Source organism: Eucyclogobius newberryi, unplaced genomic scaffold, assembly GCF_026437365.1.
Source record: "Eucyclogobius newberryi isolate DKJ021-1_F unplaced genomic scaffold, fEucNew1.0.hap1 SCAF_4, whole genome shotgun sequence".
Taxonomy (NCBI): Eukaryota; Metazoa; Chordata; class Actinopteri; order Gobiiformes; family Gobiidae; genus Eucyclogobius; species Eucyclogobius newberryi.
Window position 1 is genome coordinate 24,353,476 of NW_027316056.1, and position 27,087 is coordinate 24,380,562.

The following is a 27,087-nucleotide window of genomic DNA, read 5'->3' on the forward strand; positions in this document are numbered from 1 at the left end:
GGATAAACTTTAGGGAATGCAATGTTAAGATATATTGTAGATGTATCATATTATACTGTTATAATGTATGCAATTCATGCACAATAGTGAATGCAAAAACAGTCTTAATTTAGACTCATGTATAAATCAGTGTCATACGCCTAATTATCATTTAATGACAGTGTTTGGCTTATTTCAAAAGATTGAAGATGAATGAATTGAACAGAATTATGTGATGTCTCCCTCTGAACAATAAGATGCCATTGCACCAATTGTTTCTCTTTCACGTCTATTAAATCTATGTCATTGTGTCAGTGCAGACATGACTGAGAAGGCTCAATGTGACACATGACTCTGCCGCAGTTTTCAGACAGTAATGAACATTGTGCTGTCACGTTTACCTCCAGACTGACACTTCCAGTGGTGGTTTTCAGCAGGGCTCCGGCATGGATGTGAGTCATTCCCTTTGTGGACACATCATTAATACTGACGATCCTATCTCCTGTCTAAAGCAAGAATCAAACTTCAACAAATTAACAATAACTATACAAACTAACAAAAAATTACAATTCTAAACCTTAAAAAAGAGATGCGACCTAATGTTATTGCCACAAAATATAACATGTTATGAATCAATGATTACCCTATAAAGAGAACAATACTCATGTCCATTGGCACTCCTCACCTGTAATTGCTGTGTTTTGGCAGCCAAACCGTCAGTATCCATTGTAGCAATAAAAATGGGTACGTTGCCATGGGGACTTCCTGGTCCTCCAGCCACACAGATGCCCAGAGAGTCATATGGACCCTATAGCAGCACAAAACAGTGTCTACACCTCTAGACAATAATGATTATGGATATTTGTTCTTACCTTGTGCATTGTAACCCTTCGTATATCTGCCAAAGCATAAGTGTAAGTGTAATCAGATATGGATGTAATTAATAGGACAATTACCTGCGTAAACTGAGAAGCGTACTCACTGTAGCTCCCTGTTTTGTTTTCTGTCTCCGCCTGGTGGCCAAGTGATGCGTCACATCCACTGGTCGGCGTCAGAGTTGAACAATCAGAGTCTTCGCTCTGGATAAAACATAACTTAAAGTACTCCTAGGTTCACAAAGTACTACTGTTAAAACATGCATCACAAAATAAAATCAGCTACAAACTATATTCTGTGTAATGTCTGAGAGGGACAAAACACCGGTGAACATATTTACTACATTTACTACAGGAAAACCCAACACACACACACATAAACAGTAAGGAAAATATGTTACCTGGCTTCGCTGTGAGTACTGCAGACCAGCTTTGAAGCGAGCCACTTCCAAGTGAACTATGACACTGCATTTCTAAAATCACATTTCCACACATTAAATGCCATTTAAAACCTGTTAATAGATACAATTGTGTGAAATAACTAAGACCTGTAGAAGTTTCTCAGTATGATCCTGGGAGGCTGCTCGAACATCTTCCCCATTGATTGACAGGATCTGGTCACCTAGCAACAACCTGCCATCCGAATCCGCTATTCCTCCTCTAATGATATCTGACACAAAGATGCCCGTGTCATTACTGTCAGGAAAAAAAAGAAAAACAGAGGTCGAAGTCTGTCTTTTTTCATGGCAATAAAATATACTGCATTAAATAACCCGTGCACCTGTTTTGCATAATGTCACACTTCACTATAAAGGACAGACATGGCAATAAAATCTGCCCTTATACACTGCAGGCATGTTATTACCTCTATGCGGTTGGCTTCATTGTATTTTGGCAATAAAACATTTATTTCCTAGTTCTGGTGTGTATTTTTCTATCGTGGTATATGTATATTTATGTTAATAAAGTATACGGTACACTTACCTTTTGCCCACAATAGTAAACCCTAGTCCCTCTCCGGGCCGAGGCCTCAGCTCCAGACTAAACACGTCCCACAGGTCCTCCTCCCGGTAGGCCTCCTGGTGTCGGAACACACACAGAGACACTCTCTGTGTGGTGAGACGCAGAACTCCGATGGCCTCATCATGAGTGGCCTGTCGCAGGTCAATACCGTTCACCTGTATCAGACAAGATGAGCACCCATGTAAATGTGAGCAAACTGCAAATGGGCATGCAGGGACAATTCATAATATGAAGTTATAATAATGTATTGTGAATGTCTATTGTAAAGTATCAATCTATTTTAACTGATAGAGGTATATCTATATAGATAAATATAGGTGTATATATAGATTTAGCAAAATATCATGCAAAATTAACTTTTACGAGCTTATGTTACAACAATATTATATAAGTTAGTTTTAATTATAATTTAAATCTAAATACCCCAAAATGCCTATAATGTCTTCTTTAATCAATTACATAACAGTGACAAGCCTAAACTCAGGAAAACTACAAACCTATAGTTCTTCTCATTCAAAATAATAAATAATATGGCTAATATCAGCAAACTAAATGTTGACATTCAACAGTAATATCCCTAATATCTTATCCTATACATCCTAATAAATGAATGCCATCCAGTTGTTGTGCAGTCAGTGTTTGTATTAATCTTTATGTTTTCATTCTACCTCTAATATCTGGTCTCCAGCCTGCAGCCTTCCGTCTCTTTGTGCTGCGCCTCCATTATTCACCTCGTGGATTATCACTGCCCCCTGGTGGACAAAAAACATAACATATTTATATTCTTAATAGAATCAAAGCAATGCAGTCTGTTACCATTAAAACCTTTATTGACAGAGACTCACCAACAAAGTGTCACATCCTCCAACAATACTCAGCCCTAGCCCGATGTTCCCTTTGTGGATTTCTATTGCCATTTCTTTGCCGGGCATTATAGGGCCGTTTTGTGGGTCAGTAGAGACTGGTGAAGACTTTAGCCTTTCAGAATGCATTTTTGTTGCAGGGTGCGTTGTGTTGGGGATTTGTGATGTGGAGGAGGCCGAGTTAGAGGGACTGATGGAGGAAAGTGAAGAGAGAGATGTTGGGCATGTTATGGAGGTGGGAGGAGGCAGAGAGGGGGTTTTGGAAAGGCTCCCTGGCAGTATGGCAGTGGCCCCGTGATTACAAATCCGACTTGACACCTGCTTACAGAAAAGACAGTGAGAATATTACATTATTTAATCAGAATGACCTTGATGTTGCGTTTGTGTGTTTTTGACAGCGTGCCTTGTCCGCCTTGTCACTTGAAGATGCAGGTCCATCACTGCCTCCTACAATTCTGTCTCCAACCTTTGTTCTTCCATCCTAGACACATAAGCATAATGTTGACATGAGAGGGGAAGTCAGAATGATTATCACATATGCAGCATGAGCGCGAGTGTCAACATGAAAGCCTATTAGTAAATTATATTATAAGCATGACAACCTTAATATGTACTCATTATAATGTATCTGGAATGGAAGCTAAATTAGCATTACTTACCATGTCGATTTTCACACTGTGCTTATTACCACCAATGTAGCATGCCTGTTAATTGACCAGGCCAATTTTAAGAACTGGATTGCAATGGCAATGTTAAATGTGTGTGAAGGTTAATGCTCATAAAAATAGTTATTATTTTCCATATATAATCATTTAAATATTTTAAAGGAAATAAAAATATAAGTATTATCAACGGTTTTAAATGTAGTCGTCAGAATAATGTCACACAAAAACATAATTTCTGCTTCGAAATACGTCAATGCTCGCCGGTGGTGCTGCTTGTACATGTGTGGGTTAGAATCCTTGCCTTGACCATTTGCCGAATGTCTCTACCCTCTCTCTTCCCCCATTTCACATAGACATACCCCATGTCTCACCTTACTGGCAGTTTTTTGTTGAGTGAGAGAATCGACAGTGACTCCTTCATCAACATTATCTTCACCCAAACATGGATTAAGTACCTTGTGGTCCTAGAGTATTTAAAGATAATACATTGTTAACCTGACAGTAATAAATAGTGAATATCAAGCTACTAACTCGAAATGCATAAACGGATACTTTTGTCACCACAGAAGAATACCTTTGTGTAAGTAACTCAGAGGTAGTTTGTACCTGAGGTGAGAGGACGTCTTTGGGTGAACCCGTGCAGTTTGACTGGCAGTTCACACTGTCCTCACACGGTGTTCTTGGGCAGGATCCAGTTTGACCTAAAGCGGCTTTATTCCTGGACAAAACGGCATAAAAACAAGGCATATATTTTCTGCTGACCACTTTCTAGTCTGTGTGCTTGGGAAGACATGTTACCTAATAAGGATGATCTTGACCTTGGCAGGAGCGTTGTTGATGATGGTGGTGGCATTCTGGTGACTCCGGCCATACAAGATCTGACCATTGATCTGAAGAACACAATGCCTTTGGATGCCTATTTTTTATTCTTTTCATTTATTGCTGCTACATAACTGCTACAGATTGACATAAATATATGAGAATATGAACATTTTGAATATTAAATAAAGCTTGAGCGTGTCAATAATGATAGAAATAAACAAATCGGTCTTTCCATTGTTTGTAATAATTTAATATTAGTTCAAATCAACCTTGTCAAGTCAGGTGTATCTTTTTGTGGGATGCCTTACTTCCAGCAGTTCGTCTCCCTCCATGATCCTCCCATCTAAAGCAGCGGGCCCTTCAGGGTCTATGTGCTCCACATAGACACTCATCCGGGCCCTGGAGCCATCCTTGTTCCCCGTCAGTCGGATCCCCAGCCCCTGAGCGTCCGGGTCCTTCTCCAGCTCAATCATATGGAGCTTCCCAGACAAGCTGCCATAGCGTTGAAGCATCTTTTCTATGGTTAGCAAACAGGAGGTTGTTAGCAGAAGGGATGATGGGAAGTCACAAAAAAATAGAGACATGCAGCATGTAATGACCGACACTATGTGTGGAGCCCTACACCCTCGAGCTGCCCGTGTGTGTACAATTTGCCTGGAAGGAAATGTCAGCCATGTTGAGATGATGACAGATGTCTATGTCCCATGTCCCACCATAATGCAGCATAATATGGAAAAACTATGAGTGCAGGGTGTGGACGACTGTTTTAAATAAAAACTGTACGGTATAAGTATGGGGTCATTAGCCTGTATAAAAAAAATACTGATGTTGTCAAAAGTATCAAAATCTAGTTTTGCTACAACTAGTAGCAAAACTAGAAAATGTACTTAAAAGATACATTTTTAATTATCATTGTGTGGTATTGAAACTGACTACAACATACACACGTTAAACAAACCACTCAGATAGAATAAACCAGCTCATCTAAAGTGAAGTGAACATGCAGAAAAGCGAATTTACTCAACTCAACTCTAAATGATGCAAGTAACTCTGAGACCTTTCTGACAGGGGTCCGCAACCTCCTCATTGCTTTACCTGGAAAGTGACACAGCCTGGACTTTCCTATCTTGCTTTTATGAACTGACAAAACATGGTTATTGCTGTGAGCGGATGTGCCTCTTCATAGATCTGGCATGTAACGTGCTCTCTGTGGAGGCGATATAGGTTTAATGAGTTTAATACTGTGTAAGATTCCAAGCAAAGAAACAGCGTCTCCATCTTTAAGCATAGATGCATTTTACCCAGGTTTTGTGATGATAAATTGATGTAGCGCTTATCACGGACTCAAAATTGCGCGTTCTTGTGTCTCATTGTGTCCCCATTGTTTCACACTTACTCCTGCCAGTGTCCTCCTCATCGTCTGCTGCCACTTGCGTCTTTGATGGGACAGTCAGGGGGCTCCTGCGATCCGCTCTCTGCAGTGTTGGTGAGGGCACCTAAGGGAGAAGTGATGCTGCATTATTGAACAGGCAGAGAACGCGATGCCTCGGGGGTCCTTCGGGCATGAGTTGGACTACCCCTGAGGCTTTTCTTGATGTGCTTGAAGTGTTGCGATCAAAAATTAGAAAGATGAATTAATGAACATGGTTTCAATCTAGGTTGAAAATAACATGAAAGATGACCAGAATGGTGCAGTAGTTTTCAGCCAGCTAACAAGTATGTGGAAAGTAACTTCAAAAGAAAGGACTACTGTCTATTTTGAGAGCTATGCATCAAAGAGGAAAACAAGGGGTTGAAACAAACAAGGTGGATGTGAGGGATTGTAATTCCAAGGGATCGCTATCGAAATATGCATTATAATTAAGTGTGAGTGGTAATTGGAAAACAAACCACAGTCAGGCATAACACTATGAGCACCTTGTGTATTTCATCACAGTTGAGCTATTTCTGCCTCCAGACTAATGTTCCTTCATGTAATTTAGTGTCATAAGGAAACGTCCCACAAGAGCCAAATTTTAGCCATCACAAAAATATTTTAGGCCACATACTGACTCTCTCTTGTTGCGGGTACAATGCATTTTTCCTGTTAAGGTTAGTGTATATTATGCACTGTCCCTAAATAAATAAAATGAAATAAGTAAAATAATTAAATAAATAAAATAAATAAAATAAATAAAATAAATAAAATAAATAAAATACAATAAAATACAATAAAATACAATAAAATACAATAAATAAAATACCTTAAATAAAATAAATACAATAAATAAATAAGATACATTAGATACATTAAATAAATTAAAAATACATTAGAAATAAATTAAAATAAATAAAATAAACTACGGAATTATTATATGTGTTTGTTCATAATGCTACACCTGAACACTACATCACCACACATAAAATATATAACAATACCCACCTTAAAGGGAGTGGGAGTGTAGGGATTGGTGGGGGAGAGGTTATGGAACAAACTGTGGGGTTCCTACGGTTATAAAGGAAACACATACACACCTATGTATGAATAAAATAAACTAGTACATTTCTAAATACACTACAGTTTATTTTGGTAGCTACAAAGGTGAACATAACTATTACGGTGTACTCATATCACCTTCCGATGAGTAAGTGAGAAACTAGGGCGTCCGATCGTTACTTTACCATTGTTGTATGTGACTCCAAACTTTCTATACTAAAATATAGACAGAAAGTTTCGACAATGCCACAAATAGATTTACCAAATGATTTTTACCTTATTTCCGTGGGAGTTGGACTGTGGAGTTAGTCGCTCATTGTTACTGTGCATAGGAGACTGTGGGCGAAATACAAGATGCAGAGTTGGCAAATTTATATCTGTGTGCCTCCCAGGAAGACGGTCTATAGGTACTATTGCTGTGGTACATGGCGCTAGCTTTCACAATTTTATAATAAGGTAGACAGTTATGCATATTATAGTATCTTTATCTATAAAAAAAAACACTGACGCTTCCTTAATTCTTGCGTGGTAAATCTAAACCAGCTCCATGCTATCTGGTCTTTTTCGATTATGAGTTACCTCGCATCTTTGTTGTCCTGACTGCACCAGAAACACCACAGATTCTCCAGCTTTGCGAATGGCCTCCACTGCCTGTTCATGACTGGCTTCTCTGAGATCCACACCACCAACCTGAAGCACATTCGATGATGTATACCGTAATGATTCAGAAGATGAAACTTTAAAATCACACAAGCCTGAGAGCGAGTCTATTTTTCCCGAACACCACAGCAGTCTAGACCAGTTTATTAGTAATTCAACGAGTACTTTTCTGTTTTATTGCCTAAACCCATGCGATTCTGCACCCCCATTAGGTCAATTATGTGGATTCTAGCCTAGCAACGTTGGACCTTAGTAAGGGTACGCACAGAAAAAGAAACACTACTTGATTAGTGTATAGTAGGATTGTCAATTGTATCTATTGAATTTCTGATTGTTTTTTTTTCTCAATGGTCAATCTGCCACAATAGCATTTTTCTTTACATAGTATTCATTTACGGGGGAACACTGCATTACATTTACCCTGAAAACCCATACAATCTAGCCGCAATAACTGAGCTACTTTCAGTTCTGCCTCCACCACCGCACACCCACAGGGACCTACCTCCAGTAACCTGTCTCCAATCCGGAGGGTGCCATTAAGTGCTGCCGGGCTGTCGGGGCTGATGTGCTTGATGAACACCCCCCTCATCATGTCTCCACTGCTCAGTCTGCGGCCCATGCCTCTGCCTCCCATAATGCTGATGCCCAGGGACTGCCCTGGCGCTCGAATCAAATGCACACTAAAGCAAAGAGAAGGCATACAGGCTACATTAGGGGCCACGAAAATCCCACTTAGGCCATAGGTACAGTTAAGATAGATGTGGTGTGTCTGAAAGCCTGATGAAGACCTACTTAATTTGAAAGATTGTGGCAGAAATGCACAAGAGGGGAAATGAATCCGGCGGGTATGCCTTCTTTTTTACCCTTTCATCTTTTCTCTATCTGCAGCTCAGAGTAGAGTTCCAGAGATTAAGTACAAACAATGGATTATTATACCTACCAGGGAGACATGCACAATAGCTAGACTTACACGGACTGTGGCTTATGTGATTTATCTGGGCCGGGTGCAGTCATAAATACAGACTGAGAAATAAGTGTGTTGCTTATGCTCTGTGCAGTTCCTGCCCCTGCTGCAAACACCACATCAACAATGCTAGCTTTTCCTAAGCTCTTCACAGGAACGATATAAGGGCATACCAGAGGGAGGAGGGAAAATATATACAAATGTTACTAATATGACTGATTTACTGACCTTCTAGGGTGCTCCCAGGACACAACCGAGCGAGGGTGGAATTCCTCCTTAGCTGCCGGATCTGTTTCATCTACTTTAAGCCCTGTTTCCAATTTAGGTAATTTTCCATCTCTGTCCTTGATTTGTTCTGTATTGTCTTTATGTCCATGCTCTGTTGCGTCCACACTTGTTTTTCGAATCTGCCAACTGATAAAAAACAAAGACATTGTACACATTTACTGTATTCATGCATCTCAACTTCCTGCTGTATGCAACAATTTAACAATTTGAGAACTTTGGCCTATTATAAATATAGAAATGTGAATTGCTATGGCAACTGTGCAATTTTATATCATTCAGATAGAGAAGCAAATAAGCTACAATTTCCACATCAAACAACTCTTTGTTTAAAGCTACAATGGTTAATTTTAAACCAATTAAGTCAACAAAAACAAAATGTTTTCCTTTGATTGATTTCATCAACGACCAAACTGAATATTTAGCTAAATAACAGATAAAACCCGACCAAACAGGTATTTTAAATCCTGAGATTCTGTTTACAAGTGACATGCATACATGACTACAGTGATGTGAATTATAATATGTATGACAAATAATGCAAAACATCATTACCACAGAGAGGTGCAGTGACACTTTCAACTACTTCAACATTACTTCCTCTAGTTACTATAGTAACTAAGATTTACACTCTTATCTCATGAAGATATTGTCCTCAAAGACAAAAATACAAGCAGCAGTAAATACTAACAAGGATAACATTTCAGCTCTTCACTTCAAACAAAACTGAATCTCTTTATGGCGTATTCCCAGTTTGCCAAGGACAGTAAGTATCAAAACTGGTTCAATGAAAGCTGTAGTAGTCAGTAGTAGCAGTCAGTCAGTAGTAGCGGGCCCATGCAGCCATTTAAGTTGTTTAATGTCATATGAAATAATGCACATTTAATTAGGGTTTCAAAATGAGTCAACCAAAAGTCAACCAAACAACCACCAGTAAAATGCAGCTGGTCATAATGTTGTGCTTGATCAGAGTACAGTATTTTGGAGCTGTTCTTTTTTCAAGTACTGACAGAGAATGACAAGTAGTCAACAACTACTATATACTGTATAATGTCCGGCCTGGGCAGCTTTTGAAGTCAAAGAGCCTTGAAAATACACTTTAAAGGCAGCAAGGTCACACTTAAACTTGTATCTCTGTGAGCATGGCTATTCTCACATTATGGTATGTCAATGTATAAACCGAACTCTATACTATACAAATCAGTGTATGGGAAAGAGGAGGAAGTGGAATTTTTCATGAATACGTTTTTCATGAATACGTTTAATAACGAAAGCTGTAACAAGAGGTGAAGGATAGTGCTATCTCCACCGCAGGAGGCAACATCCAGTCAAAGCTAAAGGAGAGGGCAAAACAAACAGCTCCATGGGACGGAAGGAGTGGAGTGAGCACCAGAAGACTGACAGAGTAAATGAGAGAAGTTGCAACGTGAATGAGGGACACATGTAAACACAGAGAGTGAAGGGCCTGGCAGAGAAATGACAATGTACGGAGCGATAAGGTTGAGAAAAGGCTGCACACTGTAGAGAGAGAGGGGAATGTGCGCGGGTGGAGAGAAGAGCAGGCACCAAGATGGAGCAGGGACAGACAGAAGCGAAACAATTCATTTTCGCTGACAGTCAGCACTGAAATCCATAAGCGAATGGCTAAATATAACTCAGAGATTCAAAATTCACAGCAGCCAAAGGAGAGGAGCGAAAAATGTGGACTAAAGCGTGGCAGCTGCACAATGGAACATGTTGTTTCCTGGTGGATACGCTTAATTAAAGTGACAGATAATAACTCAGATCATTAGCACAGCGGATGGCTGAATGTGTTATGTGTTACAGCCATAAAACCCGAGCTGCAATAAAAGTCAAAAGCCTATATAGTGGGAACATTAAGGGATTAACATGCCACAGAATGCATGGCTGCTCCCCAGTATAAAATGTAACACAGCCAATGTATTGTAGTAAAGCTATAGTGAGGGATTTATGTTGACCGACCCTGGGGCAGAAAGTTGAGACATATCAGGTTTTGAATTGTGGAGGAGCCTTTTGCCAACTTTAAAAACTTTAAAACACTTGAATCAGAGTGGAACTACTCTATAGGGTCTATAAGTGAGACTGGGTGACCATTAATACTGGTTTGTGCGTGTTACATTACCTGGTGTCTGAAGCGGGGGTGATGGTGGGGACAATGGATTTGAATGGAGCTTTGAAAGGTGCCGATGTTTTGGCGGTTTCAAGGGGAACTGATGAAAATGGGTTCACTTGCTCCACATTCACTGGAGGGTTAGCGCAGACTGACGGAGATGGTTTTAATGGTTCGGCTGTGAGTTGAGGTTTCAGGTGGACTGATGCGGGCGGTTCGACAGGCTCTGCGGTGGCCGGAGGTTTGAGGTGGGTTGATGTAGATGGTTTGTGGATGGTTGGAGCAGACGGTGAGGTTATAAGAGAAGGTCTGATGGGCCCCGGGGATCTGCAGTGTCCTGTTGGAGGTTCTGGTGAAGGGGTGGGGGGTGTGGGCGAAGGGGAGGGACTGTCTACTGTTATGGAGGCCAGAGGGGGCAGACACAGCCGACCGCGGTGCTCGTCCACATGATTAGCCGGGACATACGTTATCCTGTGGGTATGGAAGGCATGGAGACAGAACAAAATATAAATGAGCATTCTCCCAAATGAGAACAAACAAATGAAATGCCTTGGTTTTCAACATCAGATGGAGGATTAATATGTCTGCCAGTAAATGAGAAATAGATAGATAATACTATGGTTTAAGACCAATCTGTCTGCTTTCAGTGCTAACATGGGACTTAACAAAACTACAGTTAATTAGAATATGATGGAAAAGTAATTTAGATATTCCCTTCAGTGCTAAATACATTCGTATTCTCATATTTATAAAACGAAAAAGAATTCAGTAAGCTGTATCACAAAATAAAGAATAACAATATCACAATATCAAAATCCCATATGTGTTTAAAAATACACATTTTAAACACTTTTCTCCATTATTTACAGTTTTAAATGTTGTCATTTTGTACTGGGCTTAACACTCCTATCTTGTGGTGGAATACTTGTATATATGTGTCGTCACAAGGTACATTTGAATTCTGTTTGACTCCCTGATGAAGGCCAGCAGGCTAAAACTTGTTGGAGCTCAGTGAGGTCCATTGAGACATGTTCTATTTAATAGAGACATTTTTAATTATAAAAGTGTGTTGGTTTTTGTGCATTGACGACACGTCACCAAAGATCACCATTTTTCATTACCGCCTGGATGTCCTTGAAGCATACCTTTGTCACTTGTTGAAAATCCTAGAAAACCTTAAAACCGAGATGAACATTGCCCATCAAAAAAATAAATACAAATGTGTGCCAATGTCCGTCCAAAAGTCCATTCTGGTCATAATCATTGAACTAATTTTGTGGTTTTATGGCTGTGGTAATGCAAAACGGTAAGTACTAAACAACGTCAGCTGCTGAGGAAAATGTTGATATTGTTTGAAGACACATTTGTAATTCTAGTCAGCTCTTACAGTTAATAAAACCCAAGATAATGAAAGGCATGTTTTCCATAAGCCTGTGTGTCATTTAACTTTTGAGTGTCAAGGACATCATTAAAGTTTCTTCCTCCTCGGATCGCAAATCTTCCCTGGATCATAAGTACAGAAATCCTTTTCAAACCCACCTCAGCAGCCGATAAATGTTTTTACGGTGGCAGTCTGAATATGTGGATGTCTGCTACACTAAACTATTGTGAGTGAGCCATGTGGACAGACTGTCTTGTCTCAAACACAGGCATTTTGATAGTGACAAGTCCTCACCCTTTTTCCTTGTCTGTCTTATTCTTGCCAAAGCAGCTCCTCTGCCTCCGCTCTCTGTTAGTTTGTCTGTCAGATGGAGGAGACACAGTGATTGTGTGTGTTTGAGAGAAAGACACCAATAAGCTGTGTGTTGTGTGTTTGTGTGCTTCTTTAAAGTACTCTTTTATTCACAAGCACACTGTTCAAGGTGAAATGAGTTATGAATTATTCAGAGATATTCCCCATCACAGGAAAATACTGTTTTTGGAGGTTACGGCCATTGCTATGTGTATGTATGTGCGGCAAGGGAAGTTGAGTGGATGTTTTGCATAGGGCAGCAGAGGTGGTGAAGGAAGGACACATTGTCAATCCAGTGCCATAATTGCTGATGTTAGACCCGGTAATAATTTGCCCAATTTCCCCCCGAAGGCAATTCTTTAAATTTCATCATCTAATTAAATTTAACACGACAGCGCAGCATCGCTCAACTATGACCATGCATGAAAAATAAGGTGGTAATGGAAATATGGAGAGAGACTCGATCATTTATAGGTAATGAGTGCCGTACATATTCACATTTATTTGCTGATTTGTACATTGTATACAACAGTGTTCAAACCTCGGAACTCGGTTTATCATTCAGCTCTGAGATTCATCACAGGAGAAGGATACAGAACTCACCACTGTGATTTATATTCTAAAGTAGGATGACGATCATAAGATGCAATAAGAGAACAGAATCGCCTTTTGTTTGTGTAGAAGGTTCTAGTTGGTATTTTGCCTGATTATTTATTATCTATTAAGTTTATTGCATGTTCATGTTCATGTAGTCACCGTTTGAGGTCTCAGGGTATTTTTATCTTACAATCCCATCGTGTCAACACAGAGACAGGAAAAAAGGCTTTCAGAAACTTTGTTCTCTCCTGTGGAACAAAATACAGATACTTTTTAATTCAATAATTTGATGCCTTTAAATGATTTTAAAGCACTGGTCAAGGACTACCCACAATGCAGATGCACTTGTTTTATATATTTTTTATCTCATTGTATGTATGAATGTGTTTTTATGTATTGGTTAATTCTATTGAATGTTATATTTGTGTTTTAGTAGCCTGTGTTTGTTTGTTGTTTATTTTGTGTTGCGTTTTAAAAGGGGACCCATGAAAAATGAGAACCCAATGAGAAGGGTTTTCCCTGTTTAAATAAATAAAATGAATGAGTCTACAAAGCCTGTTGTTTTCTGCGTCCGTTTACAGCGAAAAGGCATGCAGCTCAAAATGACTCTCCTAAATTCCCAAAACAGCTAAACTTAACATCTGGCATATGATGTGCTTGACTTTGAAATGTATATACAGTTGTATTAAGTGCTTTTACTGTTATATACTCTCACAGTTTGTTCAATGAAACAATGGCAGACATTTCATAGTAGTTATAGTACATAGTAGACATTGTTATAGTACATATAGTAGTGAGGACTTCTAAGAAGTAGACCAATGAGGCAGTGCTATGTGAGTGTTTGGACATTACAGATTGTGAAGTTTTCAGAGCTGCCACAGATTGGATGTGTACACGGACACTGTGACGTCATACATTCAACTCTGTGAGGACAGCATTATACCAACACACACCAAAGTCATTTTCAACAAAGACAAACCCTGGTTCACCCCAAAACTGAGGCAATTAAGGCAGCAGAAGGAGGCAGCGCACAGGGGTGACAGAGAGCACTACAGACGCGAAATACGGATTTAGCAGGGAGGTGTCGAGAGCTAGATCTCAGTACAATGCGCCTGAAGCAGCAGTTCTCTGACAACAACCCCGCCTCTTTGTGGAGTGGGCTTCGGCTTCTTATCAACTACAAGCCCAAAGCCCCCCATGCAGCAGATGACCAGAAACTGGCTCAGAAACTCAACACCTTCTACTGTAGATTTGATCTCACAGCCGAACCTTCTCGCCCTGGACACGGACTTTTAGAGCCACACCCCTCAGGCAGGAGGCCACACCCCTCAAGCAGGAGGTCACTCCCCTCAGGCAGGAGGCTACGGTCCGTCCGGACTTTCCCGTTCTTTCCCTCTGCCGGGAAAGAAACTACCTTTTCTGATTCTGATTATGTTCTGACATTGGTATAGCAGACTTATTGAAAATAATTTTGAGCTGTACTGTTGTCAGTAGCGATTGTACTTCCTAACCAAGGACACCTCCAGCTCACCTTGTTAACGGGCCTACATCATCCGAGTCAGACTTGACTGGACAATACTACCACAATGCATTGAATGTTCATGTCCCTGATACCTGTACTTTTGGGCTTTACAAAAATATTTTGTATTTAATTGATGGTAAATAACATCTCTTAGGCTACTTAATGTTTTTCTACAATAAATGTTAGAAGCAATAGAAAGACATTTTATTTCTAAGAATTTAATATTGTTGTCTAAACTCCTCTTTGTTGCAATTAATGTCCCTAAAAATAATTTAGTCTTTGTTCATTACAAGCTGTAAATGCATATGGTATGTCTATGTGTTACAGATAATAATTAAGAAGCTTGTAAAGAAGAATTAAATAAAAAATAGCCATCCATTCCCCAGGAGGCACACAGGCATCCTGGGCATCTCAATGTGGAGGGGCAGCAGCTCTACTCCTAACTATACTACTAACTATACTATACTGAAAATGCCTCAATTACACTGATGGTAGGACAATGGACAAACTGATTTTGGATAATAGAAAACTCAGTTACAACCAACATCTGTAGAAAACGTACCAATAAAGTGGCCAGTAGGTGTATACTGCTTCTAGCAGCTTTCACCGGTGTGAAAGCGTGTACTAAACCCTTTATCCTCAGTGGTACTTGGTAAAGTGTGTGACCGTCTCCTCACCTGATCTCTGGCCCTAGGACAGAGTGTCTGCGGAGCATGGCTCTTGCCTGGGCGTTGGTCAGATTAGTGGTAGGCTCTCCGTTGATGTCCAAGATGGCATCTCCTATCCCCAGTCTGCCATCATGGCTTACAGACCCCCCCTGGACCAGACTGCGCACCAGCATGCCTGAGCCGTCCTTGATGGCGCTCACCGACATGCCTGCCAATACGCACACACAGACGCACACACAGACATGGACAGGTGAGTGGAGGACGGCTAAGAACACTTTGAATACATGCCAAACAGACAGACAGGGGCTCAAACAAACACCTGACTGTGGCAAATTCAACATAATCAAGACAGACACTAGGCAGATTAGCACACAAACACAGATAGGCTCACTTGACATTTACACAGCATCATTTTCTATGGAGACAGCGAACACAAAACCACACAAATACAAACTGCCAAAGGGGGCAGAGGGCACAGGCGGTGAGAGGACTAGCACATGCCAGTCCCACAAACATAACATTATCAAACCGGACACTAGGGGGATAACACAAGCTGTTTATAATGCAAACAAACAGAGGAAGGTAGATAAAGAGCGTTTTCACAAAAAGTCATGCACACATAAGAGCATTCAGCAGAAACTAAGCAGGAACATGAATGATACTTTTCCCAACTGCTGTGATCTAATGTAGGACACGGCACATCCACAACACTATGGTTGTAAAGAATTTGAATCTCGTCAAAGAAAGCCGTACTGCTTTTTGTAACATAAATATTTTTTATTATGTTTACATTCAAATTACAATACAATCATAGTGCCAGGAGTACAATGAGCAGACATGACGAACCAACACAGACAAGACAAACAAAAAAGACAGTGAAGACAAGAAGAAGCATGCAATGTGCTTTAAGTCTTAAAAGTAATATTTACTTTTTACCCAGTTCTGTATGTTATATTTTAAAAACAAAACAAAAAAACTGATCCCAGACATATACTAAACATGTACTGTATGTTTTAATAAAGAGGACCATTCAGAGTATATTCCTTATTTCTCAATCTATTTAATCTGATAACAAATATATGTGACATTATTTTATCAAGAAAATAAATAATAAATAAATGGAAAAAAGACTTGCACTTAATAACAGCCACAATTTGTGTACACATAGGCTATAGTTTGACATAAATACAAGAAAAATGCAAGCCTTAAGAACTCTATAGACGGCGACAATATTTGAAAACTCAAACCATTGACACAAAGACTTTGACCTTGAATTCTTCTATTCTTGTCTATAATAACTTTGAACCAGCCTCAAGTTGTGCTCTAGTTTATAAGCTCAAGTGTCTGGAACGTAGCTGAGGTTGTTTCTCTGAGTTTTGCAAAGAGCCTGTTTTACACTAGGACTTTAAAGAGCAAATGGCATGAACACACACCTTCAGTCCCCATCACCAATTATCAGTGACATTATGGCTGTTGCACTGGCGTACACACACCAAGAAACCATCGTCATGAGAAACACAAAGAACATACCAAGGCTCGAGTTGCCCCGGACAACAGTGATGGTCCTCTCAAAGCTGGTGCGAAGGGGCAGGGGCACTTCACTGTGGTCCTCCTCCATGTTTTTAAAGCGCTGACGCAACTGGTTTTCCTTTAGACCCTGATAGAAGATAGACATATATCAACCATAACATTAGTCAAGCAATGAATTAAATAAATACAATTGCCAATACGGTAACTGAAAGGACATGATTAAGAATAATTTAAATTTCTTAAGGGTGAATGTCTTTAGAGAAATACTGAGGTAAAAAATGTGCATTTAAAGGGAGACTCTTTGGTCCCTCTTGGTTCTTTACAAAGTTGTAGAGTAACAGGATCATTTTCTTTGAACATTGACTGAAAGCATAACAGACACATTGCCCCAAAACTGAAATTAGCTGATAATTACAGATTGGTCCATAACAAAATGCAGCCTTGAATTGTGCTTACATTAAGGAACAAGTCTCTGACATGGAGCACTTTCTCTACACCTAATCCAGTGATAGTGATACAGCAGTGTCTGAGCTGCCGGCTCCTGAGTGAACTGAAAGAACAGCCACTGTCATGAGAATCTCTTTTAGAGGAGGCAAAATGGCTACCCACACAATCTCATGCTGCTGTATGAGGTATCTGACAATAACTGTTTGACACGTTTTTTATCTGTAGAAGTGGAATAGAAGCTCAAAGCAATTGTACAGTTATAGTGCCATAAGCTGGGCTCAAACTACAGCTAAATATAAACAGATGATTTCCGATCAAACTAAATATCCCATAAACAGACAATAATATCAAATAGCTTGAATGCTGTTTTGAGAATATGCAAAATTGTAATTGTAATGTACCGTTTATAATAAAAATGATCCTTCACAAAAAGAGTTGAATAAAAATGGAACAAAATTGTGTTGGAATTGTTTAACTTTACAAAGTGTGCTTTTTCTTTTCTCTTATAAAAATGTTGTAGTCCATTCACATTCGTCTCAAACTTAAATCTTTGTCCATATTGCCCACCTCTACTAGACATTACTGACTGCTCTGTAGCTTATCTATCAAAGCACTCAAGGCCAACAACTTGTTTCACATCTCAATTCGCTTCATACTTCCTTGAGTCCTACTTGAGTCCACATACAATATACAAAGAACATCATGCCCCTGTCAAAAGAGCAGTTGATTAGAGTGTGACGTACCGCTGCAGGGTGACGCGTCCGTATGCCACTGTTATCCTCCGAGGTGACAGTATTAACGTTGGTGTTAGCCTCGGCTAGCAGGCTGATCTGAGTGTGGCTGTCACTGTCATCGCGGGAGGCCCGTGCACTCCGCTCCCCGATGGGCGTAAGGCCACCGCACAACTCCAGCTGAGAACAAACACGCAGATGCAAAGCCACTTAAAAGCTTAGAAAAGGTGAGCAGATCCACATGAAGGCTAACGGGCAAGAGGCTGTGACTGTAAACTAGACACCCTCTGCCCTGCCTGCTCCATCTGTAGTGCTCTCCCGGCATTGTGTTCATCTCTTGGCTCCATTAAATATTCACATGTAACAAGAGTCTCCGGGCCCTGTTACTAAGCCACAGTCCACAACAAAAGGAGTACTTTTAAAAGCATGTAGTTCAACTTTCCTCTTCAAAATTTGATAGCAGTTTGTGTATTTTTTCTCTCCAAATAACGTAATGCCATTTAAATCATTGCTGGGTTCAAATCTTTGTAGTGCACACCCAAGTGCGATACAAAGGCCCAAACAAAAGCTATAATTCATGAAGGCCAACAATGAAAGAACATTTTCGAGGACTTATTTCTAATGCTCTATCCATTCATTCATTTTCTACCGCTTGTTCCATAAAACATTAAATAACCAATTAAAACAAAGCATCCCCTCTTCTAAATAGAATATAATCACTACCAAAATTAATCTTGACCAATAACTGACTCATCTTGAAGTTATGATAAGTTATAACCTTGAATAAAGATCTGTATATCAACAGTATTACAACTTAACATTTGCTAATTATTCAGTTATATGAGTACTTACTGGCAGTGGTTTAGCGACTCCGATATGGACAGAGCCATAGCCGGTGGATTTAAGGACATGAACGGCATAATCCAGACTGGCGCCCTCAAGATCTGTCTCATTCACAAACATGAGTCTGTCTCCAGGAAGAAGGCGGCCATCTTTGTCTGCTACACCTCCAGGCACCAGGGACCGGATCACCAGCACTGTCTTTGAAGCATCCTCAGGGTCCTATAATTGGCATTTAGAGATATAGAAATACATTTTTAAATTAAAAAAAAAAAAGTCTGTCTCGCTGACAAAATTTCACAGAAAGGACAAACCCTATGCACATATTAGTGAGTGAATATTGCAAAAAGCACTGTAAGATATCACAATGGACGGTCTGTGCATGTATAGAACTTGTTATATGCATGAAGGTATTATGCACAAGCTATTTCTAAAATTACACACTGTAATTGTAGGTTATTTGGTAAGATGTCATTTATAAAAATTACTTCAACTGTCTGAACAACCTTTGCCTTAAAGCGCTGTATACATGATTAAATACAAATAAAAAGTATAATTCCAATTTATCCATTTCCTTGAGTTTCACCCAATTCAACCTGACACTGATATTCTTGAACTGCTGGAGCTAATTCTATTTGTGGAGTGGCTCAGGGCAGTGTGTCTGACCTGGTAGTCCAGAATACTGAAGCCCAGGCCCGACTCGCCTTTCTCCAGCTCCACCACCGCAGCCTCCCGCTCCCACATGGCCAGGGGGGGTGACATGGGGGGCACACCGCGCTTGGTAATGTCCTCTGCTGTAGGACAAGGGATCACACAGCCGTGGTCCAGCTGAAAAAATGTTAAAATGACATTTGTGGTACAGATTATTCAAATTAATATATCATGTGCAGTGTATTTAAGTAGAACAGTGAGTGAAACTTTTACTGGAAGATTGTCAAGACTTAGTAGAAGTCTCAAGTAAACTGTACATACTTTTGTTTCTTTTTTGTACATTCCTACACATAGAAAGTTACACTAAAGAACTACAGAGTGATAGTGAGTGTTAACCTTGTCATTGAACTCAGCCAGCAGTTCTTTCAGGGTGAGCTGGATATTGTCTTCTTCTTCCTTGTCACTCCCAGGAGCTGTGGGGGGCGCCACCCGAGAACACACCAGGCTCACACGCATTGGCAGCTCCTTGAGAATACTGACCACCTCCTTATGGGTCACACCTATCAGAGGGATTCCATTCACCTGGATATAAAGGAATAAATAGTATTATTTGTACATTTCTCAAGGCCACCTGACCCTAAGTGTAAATTTGATTACAGTTTGATTTGAGGAAAGTATGTGTGAATGCCATTCAAAAAGTGGGTTTATAGCTTCTTATTTATTTATTAACCTTTATTTAACCAGGTAAGAATCGATTGAGCTCAAGACCTCTTTTTCAAGGATATTCTAAGTAGTAAAAAGCCCTGTGGCACAGCAGTGGAACTGTGAGTTTTTGGGGAGTTTTTTTTTTTTAAATTGAAACGCATTTTGTTTCTGTGTAGAATGTCATGAGTGACATCAATAACACTCAAATACTTCGCACATACAAGAAAAAAAAAAGCTTAATGCTACTGTAATAGAACATGTATATATTTTTAAAGGAAACAACGACAACTAATATTCTTTCATTCTTTGTAAAATATGGTGGCAAATTCTATTTTTCCTTAAAACATATAGTGCGACGTTAGACCTGGAGTGCACCTGTATATAACTGTAAGTGTCAAGTACGTATGTGAAGTGTCTATATATAGATGAAACTGGCACCCTTTAACATGGCAGTTCTTTGAGGTCGTTTAGCAATTAGCCGCTCTTGTACAGGTCGAGGTAAAATTAATGCTCATGTAGCACTTCTCTAAAGATGATTCCAAAGAGCAGAAATAACATAAGATAATGATATTTTTGACAGAAATAAGAACCCATGTATTTTCTATTACTGAGTTGAGCATTCAGACGGAGTTGGTGAAGTTGATAGCAGGGCTCATCATGATGAGTGATACTTGTGGGTGTGTGAACTGGCTTCGCTGCCATACAGAAGCTACTCACTCCCACGCTCTTACTGACAGAAATTTTGCTGCTGTTAAGGAAAAGAAAAAGTTTCCAAAAACACTTGAACTTGAGCAGGATTTACTAAAAAGCAGTGTGAGCTTTATATCGTTCCGAAATCTTGACATCCGTTTCACATTTAGAGCAATCACGAGTCGATGCTGTCAAGAGGCAATCATCAGGAAAACTCTGAGCTGACAAGTATATGAAGTCACATGACACTATAAGAATGGATTTTGACTGTTTTAAGTTCTTGTCTACCTCTAATATTTCGTCTCCGGTGTGAATCTTGCCACATTGTCCTACGGGCCCCTCTGGTAAAACGGAGCACAGGTAGTGATGCCCTGCACGGGCCTCGAGACTGATGCCCAGGCCGCTGGTTTCACTGAAGCGCTCCAGCTGGCACACCTGACGAGAATACAATAGTAAGTGTTGTTACGTGACTGGGGCAGACTGATGGCAACATGGCTATCAATCTGCATCATTGTCCTTCCGACCACCACCAACCACTCACGCACACACCACAGTCGTACTTGGCAAGGTGAAGGTGCAGTGTCTTGCTTAAGAACACAATGACAACATGGTTTATTTATTCATTTTTCATTTGCAGTTGACACATTAAACGTTATATTTGCAATGTAATAATATTTTATTTATAGTTTTTTTTACATAGCACGAAAGAAGTGGGAAAACCTACTATGACTTCATATCGGAGTCCAAGAGCACGCTGCCATCTATTCTTCACGTCTTCCTCCTCAGCTGACGTCAGTTTTCCTCCTTTACAAAAAATACACACTCATATGAATTGGATTATATGAGATACAAATTGTGGAGATTTTTTTTGCATTTATTAAACATCTCTGTCATCAAGTAGGTAAAATGTGCAGAGTCCTTCAAGACAAGAATGCAGCAAACAGACACACGTTCCCACCCACCATCTGTATTTCTTGGCAAACTAATGTTTGACTTTCTATTAAAGCTGTTTGGCTGTGCGCTCTCTAATCAAGCCCTCCAAAATGCTTGTCTAAATAAAGCTATGTATGCAGGCGGAGTTTGGAGACAAATCATCTGGAATGCGCTGAATGAGTTAGATAAACACATGACTGCATGGCTCTATAAATAGTCTCTCATCAAAGAGCTGCTTTTGCTGTCACACTGACATCTCTTGAGTTGTTTGTATGAACTATATAATCAACATAGACGTGCATTTTGGATAGAAAGGAGCAGGAAATGTTTATTTTTAATACATTTTTTTACCATTTTTGGAATCAAATTGGTGTTTCCTGTTGGCAAAGGCAGCACGCCATGAGATCTCACGAAGAGAGCTGATTCCTGCAGGAGGGAAGATAGAATAATAACATCATCATCAAAATCAATACTTACAATAATTGACTACTAAAAATATGACTATACACAAAATGGCGTCATTTGTCTCCAGTTCAAATGACGAAGAGGTTTTATATAAACAGAACAAACCACGTGCTACACTCTCCCGTGGGTTTCGAATGTGCAATTGTGTACTTTGTTTAATATTGACCAATTTCCCTGCCATATTGATGAAATCAGAGGCATACTTCTCTTTGGTCCACAGGAAAGGACAGTAACATGACATGTCTTACCTGTCTCTGTTATCTCCTTGAGGCTGACTTTGTAGGGGTTGCTCTCTTGGAAGCTGTGCGAGTGTCTGAGCGGGTGCAGGGGGGGCACAGGGGGCAGGACGTGACTCAGGACCAATGCTTTTCTCAGCAGCCTCAGACTAACCACTGGCCCTGTCCTCCTCAGCACCTCCATGGCCCTCTGCTCACTGCAACCATGCAGGCTCATGCCATCCACCTGCAAAAACATCGCAATGTTACAACAGCAGAATATGTCCGAAGGCGGCATCATTAAATGAGAAATCCAACGGAAAAGGGCTTCTATTAAAAATATTGAACTTGCAACTGGTGTAAGTTTTGAGAGGTGGAAATTGTTCGAATGCGGCAAGACTTTCGTAGGTTCGACAGAGATATGAGTCTTTTGAGGACAACAATAAACGGGAAGCCATCTGTTATGCTCCTAGTGGGACTCACCGAGAGGATGATGTCACCGATGTGGATGCGGCCATCTTGATCAACACAGCTGCCCTTCACGATGCTCTTCACCATCACCCCGGCACTATACACTGGACAGGAGCAATATAAGGCAATTCCTTATGTATTGTTATGTCATTTGCATACTGTATTGAGTATAATCGAGCTTACTTGAGTTAAGATCGCCAGTGTAGCTTGAGATGGTGAATCCTAAACCATGACTATTTTTGGTGTACTCTACACTGAACTCATAGTCATGGTTTCGTTCGACGGGCTGCAAAGACAAAAACAAAATGGGAATGTATTTGCCTATAATAGAGCTAACTGGCAATTATATTACAGTAAAGAATTTACTCTGCTGGCCGTGATGTCGCGTCTTGGATCAGGAAAGGACCAGTGGTTGTCCGTGGTTGTGTCTCTGGCAATGAGCAGATTGACTTTGGTTCCTGCATTTCTGAGCACCTAAACACACAATATTAAAAAAAAATAAAAGGTGGGACCTATTGCATACATGAAAACACAGAAAATATATATTTTTTAAGCCCATAGGCTTTATTGAACAGGACAGCAAAGCGTGAAATGAGGATGAGAGAGAAGGGAGGACATGCAACAAATTGTCTGAGCCGAGAGTTGAACTTAAGGTTAACTTGTTCATACCAAAGCAACAAGCAGCTTTGGCAGCAAAACTGTAGAATTAGGTAAAATAATCTTTAATTATCTCAATCTTACTGCATATACTGTAGGTCTCACCTGTGCTACTTGTTCACTGCTCAGTCCGGCCAGGTCTGTCTCTCCAATGCGAAGAATTTGATCCCCACTATGAAGGCGGTTATCCTATACAGTCAAAAACATAGAAATGATTCCATTTTAAATACAAGATTAGATGATTACAGTACATAATACTAGTAAAGAGGCTTACCCGGCCAGCAGCTCCACCAGGAAGAATAGTCTTAACTATGACTCCTGTACTTCTCCCTCCCACAATCCCAAAGCCGAGACCTTTCCCATCATTTATCAGCTCTATCAGTTCCAAATGTCGCCTCTGACAGAGTACACGAAACACACATAAATGTGATATTGCACATGGTTGTATGATGCATAGCACACATCAGAAGTTTCTTTTTAAAGTACTTCACAATTGAACTGTTGAACTGTACCTCGTGTGCAATAGCAGACAGATTCCTTCCCATTGACATTGTTCGGGAAATTCTTGGTGGAGTACAGTACTAAAACAAACACAAACCATGAACCGTTAAAGAATGTTGTCCAAATAGCAAAATCATTCCACCTGTAAAAACGCTGAACTGCACTTACACTACAAATTTAACTTCGGTTCCAGCTATTCTTCACTAAAACTCACGTCCTTAATTCAATGCAAAATCATCTCATTGTACAATGCAAAATATTGGAAAAACAGCAAACTCTTGAAACTAGTTTGTAGTCTGGTAGCTTCACGTCGCTTCTTAAACACACCAGTGTACAATCAGATGTGTGTACTGTAATGGATATTCCCAATACCTGCGACTCCGTATGCGTGCGTGCGTCTGGATAGATCTCTGAGATAGAAAGCTCTTGAGATGCCAGTGAGGAGCCGCTGCCTTCTCTGTGCAGGGACTGAGGGTGACTGGGCCTGCGGTTCTCTATGGCCCAGGTGTACGAGTCACTGTGGCTCAAAGCCTTTAGGCCGAAAGCCATGCCCGGGCACGGTCCACAGTTCATTGACACTGACTTGGAAATTTCCTTCCCCTGGTAGATTGAACAAGCATTGATAAGAAGAAGAAGATTAAAAAATGGGTAAAAAATGGAGCGGATGTGAGTAGAAAAAAAAAATCAATAGGCTTGGAAAGAAATGGGATGGATAAATGAGAAGAAGATTGAGGGATGTGTGAGAATAGAGACAGAGAGATTGGGAAGGAAATGGATGATGGAGATAAAGAGGTGTGGAAAAGGGGTTTGATATAGACTTGGAGGCATTCATTTAAAAAGAGGAAAGATATGGAGACAAAGACCAATAGGATGAGCTGGTGAAAGTGATGAGGGGAATGGAAATAGACAGGATAAAGAAGTTGGGAGAGGCAACGCGGAAAAGATGTGGATGTGAGAACATTTGGGAGGAGGGGTAACGCACGCTTGCCAGAGGTTTGAGAAAAAAAACGACAAATTACAAATGGAGCATAGTGGGTAGTGATAGCTGAAAAGCAGCGGGAACACAGGAGCAGGGATAAAGACTTAATACCACAAACGACTGTTCCCTCTTGTCTTTTAGATTTTCTTTTTCAAGTTTAAAAAAAAGAACTTTCCGGGATGGTAATTCTACTTTTGCAACTGTCAATCCCATTGAAAGAGAACACTGATACAGGCCAAGATTTTCAATAATGGTTTTATTCTACCTATAGGTTTCCAGATACTATTTATCCTGTAACATTAGAACGGCACAACTCGGGCCATGACTCTATGGAGATTGCTAGCTTGTAGAGTTCAGTCTACACTTACTTTTGATATATCAGATTCCTTGACATAACCAAGTCACTACTTCCTTCCTCTTCCTCTGGCTTTAATTTAATCTTAGGTAAGCTGATTACTCATCCCAAATACTGCATTGAGTATTTGGGCTTGATTCTGAAAACTGCCTTGATTCAAACTACACAGAGCCAGCACCCACACAAAATGTTCCTGTGAACAGTATGACAGTGTACCTTGGGTGGGGGTTTCCTTTGAGCCTTCTGTAGGCTGAGGATGTGGTGAAACAGGGGGCTCTCCAAGACTGTCCTGAGCAGGAAGAGCTTTTCCTGCATGGACGCCTCCTCTCGATCCTTTAACTTGTCTTGGAGTCTCTCTACTGCCTCCAGGGCACACTCTGCGTCTGCACACAAACCATATCACCATCTTAAATAGTTCTATTAGTGGGACAAGATGTGCAGTTTGGTTGGACGTAGTAGAATGGACATGATAAATTAAACCTTTTGTAGATAAAGAAGATCCAGAAAGTCAGTACATCCAAAATGTGATGATTATATGCAATATATAATATATTAATATGTTTAAACCTAAAAAAAATATATATATATATATATATATATATATTAGGTTTATTTGTGCTATAAATCATATAGCTCAAATAAACTGTGAAGCCTAAATGGTTGTGCAGAGCAACCACATGAGGAACAACTGTCCCTATTTCCATTTGGTTTTGAGAAAATAAATCAATATTTGTTTGAAAGTAGGCTTACAGGTTTAGTAATGCCTGTGTATCTTCCGTAATTAAATCCTAGATCTATTCTGGATAAATGCTACATGTTGTATTCTTTTTCTTAAGCTACACTGGCTGTAATTGAAGCTGGCAGGAGACTAGGGCCTAGAACACTTTGTCTGGTTGTGTTGTGACAGAAGAGCCACCTGCACATGAGTGTTTCTGCAGTGCTGCTGGCACAGACATGAGCCTATAGGTGTCCACCCTGGCATCATGGTCCAGGTCTGTGTTGGGTTTACTGTGACATCATCAGGAGTTATAGCTTTGGAAATGTGTTCTTACCCATAATTTCCATTGCAGCCTGCAGGCTCGTTGATGTGGCAGTCGTGGTTAGTTTGGGTACAGATGAATCTTATTGCTCCCGCTATGGCACCTGCAACAGGCAAACATCATCTCCTTGAAAGGCACATGTAAAACAAACAGTGTTTCTCACTATAGATCAGCGCTGACACGTTTATTACGATGGTGTCTGTCTGCCTTTGTGGCCGCATTCATAATAAGTCCTCCATTATTTATTTGCACCTAGCGGGGAGTATTAATCATTTTACCTGGACGTTTGGTGGAGGCCTTGTTTGCTACAAGCGCCTTGCTTGTCGCCTAATGCTCTTTAGCAGGATTTAAACGGGCTCCAAAAGGCTTTATCGGCCGGTGATGCTAATTAACAGCGACACATGGCCTCTCGACCATGTTAAGTTGAAGCGCAGCATGTGCTTCTTTAAAGCACCAGAGCAATGACATGATTTGATTTACAAAAGGACGAGCAGGAAATGACAACGTCTCATCTGAAATCTAATTAGGCGCGCCTGATTTATACGCGGGGCTACTTTTAAAAGTGTTTTGATGTCCTTCACGCTATTCTGTATATCTACCTGTTGATGCTAAGCA

The 27,087-nt window shown here is 40.2% G+C and overlaps 1 protein-coding gene across 1 annotated transcript in view; it reads right to left on the bottom strand.

The window, feature by feature from the left end:
- LOC140377176 (multiple PDZ domain protein) overlaps positions 1–26,583 on the bottom strand; it is a 28,157-nt gene extending 1,574 nt beyond the window's left edge. Inside the window, 40 exon segments of the mRNA XM_072462503.1 lie at positions 381–485; positions 665–787; positions 852–877; positions 962–1,085; positions 1,256–1,327; positions 1,403–1,550; positions 1,839–2,032; positions 2,546–2,629; positions 2,723–3,094; positions 3,096–3,221; positions 3,777–3,869; positions 4,012–4,123; positions 4,204–4,295; positions 4,536–4,744; positions 5,624–5,723; positions 6,650–6,712; positions 6,980–7,039; positions 7,283–7,393; positions 7,866–8,043; positions 8,556–8,741; positions 10,756–11,214; positions 15,272–15,470; positions 16,793–16,919; positions 17,983–18,150; positions 18,823–19,032; positions 19,477–19,638; positions 19,858–20,043; positions 21,145–21,291; positions 21,581–21,660; positions 22,141–22,215; positions 22,503–22,716; positions 22,953–23,044; positions 23,124–23,226; positions 23,307–23,414; positions 23,703–23,786; positions 23,872–23,994; positions 24,110–24,178; positions 24,471–24,698; positions 25,649–25,815; positions 26,485–26,583. Coding sequence (XP_072318604.1) covers positions 381–485; positions 665–787; positions 852–877; positions 962–1,085; positions 1,256–1,327; positions 1,403–1,550; positions 1,839–2,032; positions 2,546–2,629; positions 2,723–3,094; positions 3,096–3,221; positions 3,777–3,869; positions 4,012–4,123; positions 4,204–4,295; positions 4,536–4,744; positions 5,624–5,723; positions 6,650–6,712; positions 6,980–7,039; positions 7,283–7,393; positions 7,866–8,043; positions 8,556–8,741; positions 10,756–11,214; positions 15,272–15,470; positions 16,793–16,919; positions 17,983–18,150; positions 18,823–19,032; positions 19,477–19,638; positions 19,858–20,043; positions 21,145–21,291; positions 21,581–21,660; positions 22,141–22,215; positions 22,503–22,716; positions 22,953–23,044; positions 23,124–23,226; positions 23,307–23,414; positions 23,703–23,786; positions 23,872–23,994; positions 24,110–24,178; positions 24,471–24,698; positions 25,649–25,815; positions 26,485–26,497 — 5,592 coding nt within the window. The 5' untranslated portion in view covers positions 26,498–26,583.
- Positions 26,584–27,087: the final 504 nt, after the last annotated feature.